The sequence below is a fragment of the Paralichthys olivaceus genome, chromosome 6 (genome assembly GCF_024713975.1).
Source record: "Paralichthys olivaceus isolate ysfri-2021 chromosome 6, ASM2471397v2, whole genome shotgun sequence".
Lineage (NCBI taxonomy): Eukaryota > Metazoa > Chordata > Actinopteri > Pleuronectiformes > Paralichthyidae > Paralichthys > Paralichthys olivaceus.
Genome location: NC_091098.1, coordinates 10,995,944 through 11,008,711, shown reverse-complemented (window position 1 = coordinate 11,008,711; position 12,768 = coordinate 10,995,944). Strand labels below are relative to the sequence as shown.

The 12,768-nt window shown below is 38.7% G+C and overlaps 1 protein-coding gene across 2 annotated transcripts; it reads left to right on the top strand.

Annotated features, from left to right (window-relative positions):
• Positions 1–546: 546 nt before the first annotated feature.
• On the top strand, positions 547–12,258 carry sgk2a (serum/glucocorticoid regulated kinase 2a). Of its 2 annotated transcripts, none has more exons than XM_069527222.1 (13): positions 547–739; positions 2,534–2,558; positions 3,169–3,230; positions 3,725–3,782; positions 4,429–4,512; positions 7,272–7,403; positions 7,728–7,840; positions 7,952–7,988; positions 8,100–8,186; positions 8,441–8,536; positions 8,968–9,123; positions 9,454–9,543; positions 10,340–12,258. In XM_069527222.1, the coding sequence occupies exons 2-13, from the start codon at positions 2,544–2,546 to the stop codon at positions 10,493–10,495; spliced, it is 1,086 nt and encodes a 361-aa protein (XP_069383323.1). In that variant the 5' UTR covers positions 547–739; positions 2,534–2,543; the 3' UTR covers positions 10,496–12,258. The 2 variants fall into 2 exon arrangements, with proteins under 2 accessions (XP_069383323.1, XP_069383324.1); XM_069527223.1 differs by having other exon boundaries at positions 645–739; positions 4,015–4,512.
• The last annotated feature ends 510 nt before the right edge of the window (positions 12,259–12,768 follow it).

Below are 12,768 nucleotides of genomic sequence, written 5' to 3'. Positions count from 1 at the left end.
GTGCTTTCAAAACAAAAGCATGCTTATCTGCAGGATTGGAAAATTGCTCAAGGGGCTTCACTTTGCAAAAGGTGCATGTCCAGAGTTTGACACGAGAATGCAGCTTTTCTATTTGTTTGTCAAAAGAATGAGGTTTTTCCTAGTAACTACAGTATGTCTTTGTAAATGTGTGTGTGTTTGTGTGTATGTAAATGAATGCAGGGTCAACGGTACAATGAAAAGTGTTGAAAGGAACATGTCAGCTCAGCGATAAGAGCAATGTTTCATACAAAATGAAATAATTAAAAAAGAATAGAGTCAATAAAGTCAATATAAATCAAAATCAAATACAACACTGTAAACATTAAGAGTGTTAAGGTGAAGCCTAATTATGTTTATGCAACTCAAACTTAATTTGAAATTATACATCAAAATATAGATGATTAAATAAGGGAAAAAAATAACTCTTCTCCTGCTACTTGTCTTATTTTGAAAGAAAAGCAGCGCCCGGAAGTTACTTTACTTTGACGTGTGGATCAGACACACAAGGTTACGCTTCAGGACATTACACACACACATACACACACACACACACACACACACACACACACACACACAAGCTCCGCCCAGGTGTTTTAAACTCAGAAAGTGTCCATCAATGATTCACTCTGTTGAAGTGAACCTTCTTCATACTGTCTGACTTTGAGAACCGACCTGAGATCAGCCTCAGTCCTGAACCTGAACAAGTGTCTGCACACAGGTGAGCGAACTCCTGATTCCACATTACTGATGTGTGCGTGGTTTGGTCCCACAGCTCAGAGACTGTTTTCTGTGGAGGGTCTCTCTTGTCTCCTCGTTAGTGTTGTTTTTGAGAAGTGTGATCCAACACAGACAATGATATCTGTGATACTTATCAGGTTTATAGTCACATCAGGTCATTGATCCCCTGTGGTATCAGAATTAGCCAATGCAGAGTTCAGGTGATAAGAAAATCATATATTTTACTGGTTGTATATGAATATGTTCTTAACCAGGAAACCTGTCGCTTAACTTCTTTTTCTATCTTTAAATAAAAGTCTATGATAACACATTCTAAAGAAGGCTCTTAGTGGTTCTGAGGATACACAAGGAGGCTATTATACAGATTATTTTATGAAAACATCTGAAGGATTAAGTAAATGTTAAGTCAGGGTCTCAACACTGAAAGAAAACATCTCTTGTCTGTTCTACCGTGGCTGATTTCTTTTAGCTTTTAGTTTAGTGTTGATTCAGTGATCCACAGTCTGCTGCTCACTCTGAGAAATAAACCTTGAGACACCCTGCAGCTGTTTGTCTCTTACTGTTATTTGCAGGAAATAGATTAACTTGCCTGTGGATGATGCTTGTTATTAAGACATTTATCTTCATTCATGAACCTGCTGACGTGCTGTCTTATTGGTAAATCCCTCTTTTCAGCTCTTATTTCTTGACAATCCTTCTCTCAGAGCTCTGAATGATTCACCTTGATGATCACAGCCGTATTCAGCAAGTCTGTTATATTATTTAGGCTTAGTTCAAATCACAAAGAAAATATTTTGTTCAGCTCATGTCCTGTCACAGTGTTCAACATGTAGACACGGTGGTTTTGTAAGTAGATCTGCCACAAACATGAAAACTACTTGGCTGAATGGACATGTGCCAACAATTAAGCAAAGGTTAGTCGTGTAATTAAACTTTTAATGACAGAAGATCACAGACTCTCTTGTTGAAAAGAAAGATTTGATGGACAGAGTGTGGAATTCTTCAGTTCTCTCTCAGATAACATATAGAGGACTTTACATCAGGAAACATGAATAAAAACTGGATGTGCCCAGTGTACATCTGTCCTGCTCCATATTTAAACATAGATGCTTTGTGTCTGTTGCCATGTAGTCTTATCTTCTCGTACGGTGTGTCAGGGTGTTTGAAGCTTGGGACGTTTTTGTGTGTCTTCACCATTTATAGAATTACAGTTTAGTTAAACAGTTAAATACCAACATTTTCATCTTTTTTCTTTATGCCTTTAAATAGATCGAAAAAATTGCAACTTTTATTGTGTGTGTGTGTGTTTGCATGAGAGAGAGAGACGCCCTGGTGATCCCGTATTTTTTGACAGATTTGATTGAGACAGCAATATTTACTATATAAACATGTTCATTGATACAGTCCCTACACACACACACACACACACACACACACCCACATAATATACTCACAATGTCATTTATTGTGTGTCTGCTTTTCCAGCATCTTGTTTCTTACACACCCAAATTACCAGCCGCTCTGCATCCTTGTGGTGTCACACTGAGGTCAGCGGGTTGATTCGGAAACACACACACACACACACGCACACGTACACACACACACACACACACACACACACACACAGACAGAGTTCATGAGCCTCTCATGAGCAGAAATATCAAAGTTCAAAGGATAAAAGTTGATATTTTCGTTCACAAACTGTGACAAACTCTCCTCTTCTTTCTTCTCCTCCCTTCTCTCCTCTTCTCCTCTCATGATGCTGACTCTGCAGTGGGAGTGGAATGGCAGACGGTAATGTGAGTACATTTCAGTGCTTGTGTTTTGGGCCTTGGTCTGTTTAATTTTGTGCCAGTTATGTTTAAATTCTACTTAACAAAGGTTTGTCTATTTAATAAATTACTGTGTTTCCCAGTTTGTGAAGACAATTCTATTTCCAATCTAAAATTGATTCATTTTGAATGTGCTCATATTAAACCACTCTCACTTTGAGAGACTGATTTGTCACAACAACTGATGTTCACATGAAGCCAGCTAAATTTGAAACTCTGTATATTTTTAAAAACATTTTCACGCTGCAAAAGTTTTGCTTTTCACAAAGAAATCTGAAAAAAAAAGCTTTTAAAAGATTCTGGAGGAAAAGTGATGCTAATAAAAAGAAGAGAAACTGGCCTGGCTCTGTCCCACACCTTAGGTACTATATGATTGTTGTAATGCACAATGTTGTTGCCAACGTAGAGAAGATAGATAGATACTGTAGGTATGTAGGGAGGTAGGACACTGTACTAAACAGAATGCTGGTTTAACACCTGCTGCTGAGGTGCAAGTGAATGAAAGTGACTACTAATTGTTTGTGGTTTTCAGTCCTCAGTGTGTTGAATTGTATTTATTTTTATTTTCATTCTCCAGATGTGGTCACCATCCTCCTCATCTCATGATGATGTCAACCTGGGACCTTCAGCGAACCCACAGTCAGTAGCTCTGCTCTCACTGTCCAGCATATCGCTCTCTTTACTCTAACACACTGCAGAGCTCCCAATCTAGAAATAACATATTCTACTTCAACCGCACCAAATTACCCACACTCATAGAAATGGGTCCCCTAGATACGCCCAATTTGAAAAATGTTTGCAGTTTTTGCGTAATCCCCCTGACGAACAAACAAACCAACACCCCTGTGATTCTGATCAGCACCAAACCTGAATGGGTTCTTCCCTGACCTCTACCATGTCAGTTTCATGGTAATCTGTTCAGTGGCTTTGCTCTTAACTAACAAACCAACAAATGGTCAGGGATGAAAACATGACGGAGGTGAAAACGGCCACTTTTTTGAAAGAATCATTTTCAGCGAATGACTTTTTTTGGCTGGTGACTTTTTGCAGCTCTTACAGATGCAGCTCTTCAGGGGTTATTGTGCAATCTTGTATAATGCATTTAATACATTACTCTGTGTGTGTTGTTTCAGTGCCAGGCCCACTGACTTTGACTTCTTGGCCGTCATTGGCAAAGGGACCTTTGGAAAGGTAACACTCCAACTATTACTTATTTATATCCATGAGTCTGAAAATGCTTCCTCGTTGCGACACAATCAGGTCGCACGTTGGAAACAGAGACTCGTCAGTGAAAGTGATTAAAGCAGATGTGGCCTCTGTGTTGTGACCTTGCATTGAGGACGTGAAAAATTAATCTGTTGTGCTGGAATTAATGGCGGGTCATATAGATAGAGAGTCACTCTCAGCCTAGTTGTTCTCACAGGGTCAGAGAGTGGACCAGCTCACCACTGTCGGATCACAATGTGCTGCCAGCTTCATGAATGATTAACTGCGCAGTCCACTGAGACCCAAACATCAGCCAGTCAACAGAAGAGTCCGACAGCAGCAGAGAAGTGCTTCACATGAACTATACAACACACTCTTTATATGAATACTTCCTTTTGTCAGCAGCTTTGAATTTAAACAAATGAATAGTGTTATTTTTGTTTATAGGACGCTCCTTTTTCTCTTTATATGAAACACCTCTCAGATATCTCAGGATCATCTGTTTCCACAGATCTGTGTTGTGTGTGCTGATCTCACAGAGGATTAATGCAGTGTCCTGACAGCGATCTGTGGCGATGGTGGCGCCGACTGTTTACCAAACAAAGCACTAACAAACAAACCCCTCATGCAGGTCCTGCTCGCCAAGCTCAAAGCCGACAGCAAATTCTACGCTGTCAAAGTGCTGCAGAAGAAGGTCATCCTGAAGAAAAAGGAGGTGGGTGCTGCTGTCGTTGACATTTCTGATCTCGGCTGCTTCTTTCTGAATTCATCATTTGCAATGCAACGTTAAAGCACTTTAGTTCTCATGCTCAGAGACTCAGCTCGATAAAGGAGAGTTATATATATACTATCTTAAATATACTATATATAAATAAACATATATATTTAAAAGGGACTTTGCACGTTAATTAACACAGGCTTAAAATAGTTACTAGTTACACTCACAGAATTATATGATGTGAAATAGTGAAAATAAACATACAAACTGATATAAACCCTCAATCTGAAGCTTGAACTGCAGGCTGAAGCAGGTGAAGCAGGTGAAGGTGGAAAATATCTCAACATGAGCCAAGAGAAAAAATCTTTGTGTGTGTGTGTGTGTGTGTGTGTGTGTGTGTGTGTGTGTGTGTGTGTGTGTGTGTGTGTGTGTGTGTGTGTGTGTGTGTGTGTGTACAAGTATCTTTGAGTGTTATTAGTAAACAGCGTTTTGACCCAGCAACACGATCTGAATCTTATCTAATCTTCAGCTTGTTCTGTACAAAGGACAATTTTTATGACTCCTAGAAAATAAACAGTGAGACTGAGATTATCTGCTTAAACACTTTGTTGTTTGTGTGGTTTTTAAAACGGAGACGACTCGTCCACGTCATTCCTCTGTTTCTAGAGGAATTCCTCTGTCTTTTTTATGAAACCTTATTTAAAGACAGCAGTCTTTTAGATTTCAGGAAGAAAAAGTTACACTGTGCTGTTGTTTAATATAATTTACTTTATTTGAAGTTTCTTTTTGAAACATTGCAAAGATACAGTATTTGACTGAAACAGCATTTAGACTAATACAGTGTGTATGATTAAAACATGAATATCTACTCTAAAACCCAGACATTCCTGCTTTTAAATGAAAAGAAAAATATTTTTCTTTCAAGTTATATAGTTGTTGACTATAAATCTGATCTTGTTCATTAGGTTAGGGTCAAGATATTAAATTGAAAATGCTATATTTTTAAAGAAACTGTAAATGCAGTGATAATAATAAAATAACATTTAACAAGTGAGAATATCTACTGCATTTCACAGCCGAATCACTTAAGGAGAAATGGTTTATTACCAATTATTTTTTATTGCTCTAAAAACTTGTCCATGTCCCACAAACTACCAGGTTAAATACTCTTCAGTATACAGCAGGTTTGTTCAGAAACTCTCACTACTGCCAGTATGAGGAGACACACCTCCTTCTGTGTTAAACACTGTATTATCTCCTCTTCTTCCCCTCACACGCCTCTCCCTCGTGATAATGCTCCCCCCTCCTCACATCCCCTTTGTGACTCCTCTCTTTCCTATGCACTCTTTACTCTCAGACGTCTCTCCTCCCATCCTCCATCTTTTTTCTTATTAATATCTTAATTATTTTGGGCAGTGTGAGAACAACAACACGTAGTGACACAGTATGACTGAAATCACTACAGATAAAGTTGGAAATGTTGAATAAATAGCATTAGCAAAAGAAAATAGTGTATTAGTAGTAGTATAGATTAGTAATACTCATGTGTACCTGTAAACAAAACATATGTAATATGAAAGAAAAGAAAAAGGAGAGAAAAGGAGGCAGGGTCATCACTGTGTTTAAACCTACATCTCGTCATGTAGTCTATCACAGGAGCATAACACTTTATCTTTTATATTTTGATGTGAAGCATCATCGAAAATCAGTAATTAGTAGTTGCAATTCGAGTAATAAATGCAATAACACAGTACACAATATTCCTCAGGGCAATGCAATCTGCTCTGATGGCAAATAAGTCCTTGAGTGGATCAGGGTTGAAACCTGAAATTTTATTCCTCATCCTCCTCCACCTTCGTCCTCAGCTTCTCTCCTTCATTACGTTTGGTCTCTTGTTTGTGGCCGAGCAGCTCAGCAGGCAGTGATACTGCTCCAGTGCTTCACTGGTCGCAGCTTCATCTTGTGAGCGTCCTCTTGTGTTCGCTGTTGATTAACGTTTGTCATTGTGCATTCATCGTATTTCATGAATATAGACTTACATTTAAAAAACTCTATTATGTTCTGAGACTATTCCTAGAGAACAAGTTGGTATAACTTTGTGAGACGACTGGCTGAAAAAGGCATCGCAGTCATTAGGGTGCATGTGGCATTGTGATAAATGCTCTTATTATCTGGCTTATGCTGCAGCATCAGCATAAAAATAACTCATTCACATGTTGTGTTTGTTTTTTCGATTTGTATCGTCAAAGAACACAAAGGTACTTTCACCAGTGTGCTGTCATTTACAGTCACAGGATTTTTACTTATCTTGGAGCCTGTTGTAAACCGTGTGCAGCAGAAAGGAAACAGGAACAACAGTGAAAAGAATCAAGTATTTATCATGAATTATATGATAATTAGAGACACTAAAACTAAAATGAACCCAATGATTTACAGGTAGCGTTTCTTAGTTAATTACTTTCCTCTTCTGTGGTCTGTGATCTAAATGTATTTATTTAGAACTTAACATATATGCAGGTGTTACCTCCCCAGAAATTCAAGGGATTTCAAAACCAGGAACTAAAAAGAGAGGATGAAACCGGATAGATCAGGAAACGATTTACAGTTTCACAGAAAATAACACAACTGACAGTTAGCCTCTCAAAGGAGGACGATTAAGAAAAATACACAGGACGGTCGATGCCGCACAGCACCACCGGACCGCCTCTTCTCCCTCTCTACCTTCTGTCTCACCTCTTTCTCCTCTCTCTCTTCAGCAAAAGAACATCATGGCCGAGAGAAACGTGCTGCTGAAGAGTCTCACACATCCGTTTCTGGTTCGGCTCCACTACTCCTTCCAGACACCTGAGAAGCTTTACTTTGTCCTCGACTATGTAAACGGGGGAGAGGTACGCTTTTGAGACTGAATAGATTAATGTAAGGTCTGTCGATGGTGAACTCGAATAAAAAAGAATCAGCTTTTGTTTTACTGGAAGCCAGAGAAAGACATTAAAACAGTTAGACTGTGAAATCAGACAAATGAAATCCTCTTCTATGCTGATGAGCTGGTGTTTTACCCCACACCATGAGTGAAAGTACATTTTAATTTGTTTTAATTAATATTGGCTTTGCATGATGTCTGTGTGTGTATTCTCTTTACTGGCTTACTTACTGTCGTTTCTTCCCTCCTTGCGTTTTTCTATCTCTTCCTCTCTCTCTTCCTGTCGCTGCAGTTGTTCTTCCATCTGCAGAGAGAGAGATGTTTCTCTGAGCCCAGAGCGAGGTTCTACGCCGCCGAAGTAGCGAGCGCCATCGGCTACCTTCACTCTCTCAACATCGTTTACAGGTCCGACAGACTCGCACAGTCACGGTCACATATCTCTTAAAAATGTGAGCTGAACTCACATGTGATCTTTTTTATTTATAATGACGATCTGCTTGTTCATGTTCACTGCAGAGATCTGAAACCAGAGAATATTCTTCTTGACTCTCAGGTAAGTCAGAAACCCCTTCATCTGTGTTTGTCTCTATTGTAAAATACTGTATATATACATATATAGAATTGCTCTGAGTGAAGAAGGCCTGCTCATGTTATGTGTGTGCAGGGCCACGTGGTACTGACAGATTTTGGGCTGTGTAAAGAAGGTGTGGAGCCGGAGGGGACGACCTCAACTTTCTGTGGGACACCAGAAGTGAGTGACATGTCACGATCATGCAAGACATCTGTCATATTACATACATGCATCATCCATGTCCTCTGAACATTTTGAAAAGGAGGGGAGTTTTTTTCTTCCAAAATGAATGAGCCAGTTTTCACCAAACGGACACCAGTCCATTCAAACTAACTGACTTAGAGATTATAAAGGTCATGTGCAGTAAATCCTGTCTGTTCTTCCCTTCATCGAGTTTTCTCTCTTTCCCTCCTCAACCATCTCTCCGTCTGCAGTACTTGGCTCCAGAGGTTCTTCGTAAGGAACCGTATGACAGGACAGTGGACTGGTGGTGTCTGGGAGCAGTTCTCTATGAGATGATCTACAGCCTGGTGAGTCAATCTGTTTACACAGTCACATTATGAGGACTTGTCTTCCTTTTCAAAAAAAGGAAACAAGTCACCACAATGTTAATCAGTCTAAAAGTTTTAAATTTAGGTTATGGTTAGGTTAAGAACTAGGTTAAAGTTAAGGGTTAGGATTAGGCAAGTGGTAACTACTTTACATTCAGTCCGTACGCACAGGTTAATGTTTCAAGTATCAAACTTTATGCTGAAAATGTTTTTATACATATAAAATGTGTGTATTTTGCATTCATGTTCATTTGTATTTGTGTGAATGTTTTCCCCCTCTTCATCTCCCTTACACACAGCTGGTATAAGACAAAACATATATCCTGCATGATCAGTTTCCTTACGAGTGAATATACTGTATCTTGGCAAATTTGCTAAATTTTCTATTTCTATTTGTCCCTTTGGTTCAGCCTCCGTTCTACAGCCGTGACGTCGGAGAAATGTATGATGGGATCCTCCACAAGTCGCTGCCGCTGCCTCAGGGGAAGTCTGAGGCCGTCTGCTCTCTGCTGGTGGGTCTCCTGCAGAAGGACCAGCACAGACGCCTCGGGTCCATCGCTGACTTTGTGAGTGTGATCAAAGAAATTCTCAACTGTAGCTGCACAATAAAACAGATGGTTTCCCAGACAGGACATAAGCTTAGTCTGAGACAAAGGATAATTTCAAAGGGCAACCACATTCAATTATGCTTTAACCGAGGACTAGTCTCAGTCCCTCCTGAAAATACAACAAGAAAAGACAGCATTTAAAGGGTTTGGACTTTTTTCAAGGACAAAGCTTCAGCATTTCTCTCTCTTACTTATTTGTCATGACAATCTTGAATCTGAATTCTTAATAGGAAGTTCTAAAAATGATGGTATATTCATATTAAGTACATTTCTTTCTTTTATTTATAGTTAGAAATAAAGAACCACACCTTCTTCTCTCCAATCAACTGGGATGACCTTTACCACAAGAGAATCACTCCTCCCTACAACCCCAATGTGGTGAGTTTCCGTCCTGCTCTCTGTCTTCAGTCAGCTGTGTGTGTGTCCCTGTAGACACTCTGGTGCCTTCTCACATATCTCCTGCACAATCTTTTACTCACCCTCCATTTTTTGTGAGACCAGCCGACAATTCCCCCTCTTGTAGTCTTCTCGAAAGCTGATCCACTTATTTTCTTAAATCCCTTAATCCTCTGTGTCAGCCTCGGTTAGAGTTTGACTCGTGGTCACATTTTGTGTGTGTTTTATTTTTATTTTTGTTTTATCCCCTCTTTATCACCTTGAGTTTTTGTTCGTTCAGCAATTGATTTTAATCTTCATATTCATATATCAAAAATATATAGACTGCTATACTTATTTATATTAATTACTGTAAAAAATAGTATTATAGTTATATAATTATATAATTATAATTAGCTTACAACTACATACTATAAGTATCATAAGTATGTTTAAATGGACACCTCACACATACCATTACCAGTTTAATCTCTGTAAATGATAATAATAATAATAATAATAATAATAATAATGATATATATTGCACCTTTCAAAAACACAGTTACAAGATGCTTGACAAGTTAAAACTAAATAATGAAGGAAACATTCTTAAGTATTAGAGCAGTAGTAGAAGCATTGTGCGCAAATATTAGAATGAAAATCAGAGCTAGATTAAAAAAGAAACTAAATAAATAAAAATAAAAGGTTGAAGGTGAATTTAGACCCCGAGTAAAAAAACTTAGCGTCCTTAAAAGTCAGAAGAGACTTCACCTCATAACCTGATGATCTCATGTTTCAGAAAGGTCCAGCCGACACTCAGCATATCGATCCAGAGTTCACCAGAGAGATGGTTCCCAACTCGGTGAGTCGGACGCCGGAGCTCAACGCCAGCACCAGCTGCAACAACGCCTTCAACGGCTTCTCCTTTGTCGGCAGCGACGACAGCTTTTTGTGAGACGTTTGGGTTCAGGTGTCCTGGAAACAAGAGCCCCTCACATACTATGGTACCCACAAAATGCCTGTGATGGAGTATTTGTAAGGTTCAAAGACAGACGTTTGACAAATTAAAGGAAAAGTAAATCGTCTTGGTGATGTGTTGATAATGTAATGAGCCACCAGAACAACTTTGGTGCAAGTTGATTCTGCAAGTCTCTGGATGGATCGGTCGCTATTTTTCTAAAATACATTCCCTCATGTGGTTCTGATGTTGATGGTGGACAGAGCTGCCTAAAATCTCACATTTCTGTTCAGTCAGGATGAGACCAGCGGACTGTGAAGGCCAAAGCATCTGATTCAGATCAGTTTCATGCCTGTGCCCTATGGGTGGAAGCGTTTCATTCTCTTTCTCTATGCGTTTTTTCAGGGTTTTTCTTTAATTCATCGCCTGTCTGCATGTTTTTTACCAGAATATATCCCAGGCCTGCCCTCAGAAAAGGTTGTGGGGGATCTTAATACAAAGGGCTCAGAAGATGTGGGAGAGACTTTATATTCATTTGCTAAGGAATGAAGAACATGTTAAAGGTTTTTTACACACATCTGTGTAGAGGGGTATAAAAACACAACCCTTGTCTTCCAGTCTGCTGTAAAACTGAGATTTAGATGCAGAAAATGAAATGAATTTAAATCAAAAAATGGTCATGAGACAGTTTGTAAAAAAATAACTTTTGAATTGTTTTTTAACATCAGATATTAGTGAAATGTTTTTGCCAGATTGTTCAAGCCTCTACTGGCTTTGACCTGATTTTACACGGTGCAGGATTAGATTTCTCAGGGAAACTGCTGCTTCCCTCTGTGACACAAGGACAGGTTTTGGTTGAGCAGCAGAAACTCCCCATGCTTCCTGTTCATTTGTTTTTCTTACCACATAAAACAATACATAAAACAGAAAAGTGCCATATCTTCACAAGTTTATGAAGCAAGTGGTGAAAAAATGGATTCAAATGTTTTTTTTCCTCCTTAAAAACCTAAATAAAATATTTGATCAAAGAAACGAAGAAGGTGGAAAAAAAAGAATTTCAGTCTTGCATCAGAAAAATAATGACTGACGCAGACTTATAATTTCACTACACTACGCAGCAGTGTGCACATGATGTAGATTGTGTGGTTTATGTGGTTTATGTGAATTGTGCTTTTATTTTAATGCTTTTTAACTGAGGAAAGTTTTCACATGTATTTGTCTGGACATTATTATAGATAGTGATATGAATTAGTTTTATTTCATGATATGTAACAGGCTACAACTTAGACTATATATAAAGATGGACGACGTGTCTCCACTCCCTTCCAGTATCCCAGATACAAACTGTCAGGTTTTGCATCGCATGTTGCTGGAAAAAATGAACACAGACAGAAATCATATTTGAGAAATGTTCATTTTACATATTTTTGACTTTTTACCTTCGCTCCACTAACATGGGAGGATGGACTTATGACACTTTGGCTTTATGTTTGTGGAGCTGTCATGCCATCCATCGTTAAGTACAGTCTATGGGGCTAAAACACTTCATGTTGTGAAAATACTGTAAATATACTGCACCAATAGGATTATGTTCTGCAGCCATGGGATTTTATCAGTGTAAACCATGAAGTACCTCTCTGCCTTATTAGTGATGGATGGAGTTTGATGTTAGCAGTGACGGCTGATGTCCTTGTCTTTCATATGTACATAAAGTCTTGTTTATTCATCTGATATTAAAGAAGCAACAATTTCCGAAGAAAGCCTGTTACTATTCATCTATTTACTTTTAATTTCTCAGAATACTGGATCAGATGCTTTTCTATAAAACTAAATACACTAACAGGGAAATCACAATGTATTTCCTCAGAAAACTTCTTTAATTGTATGAATGAATGAAACGGTGTAAATTATATTGATTCATGTAAAAGCTCTCAGGGACAAATGCTTCTCTGACTCTCCTTGTTCACATTTGCCTTCTAAAAAAGTAACCCTGCGTGACAAGCTGTCTCTCCCTGACTGATCCTGTAAACACAGAGCTGTCACGCTGCCAGCAGCAGCAGCATTATGGGCTGATGACAGCAGAAGCAAAAATCCATGTGTGTGTATGTGTGTGTGTGTGTGTGTGTGTGTACATAGTAAACGTGCTAGCAAATTAAACATGTCTAAATATTGGCATGTTCTTTTGAATGAACCATTAAACACAATGACGTGTGAATAGTAGAAACAATGTTTTTGATAATTAACCAGCATGTAATTGTTCTTTGTTGCAG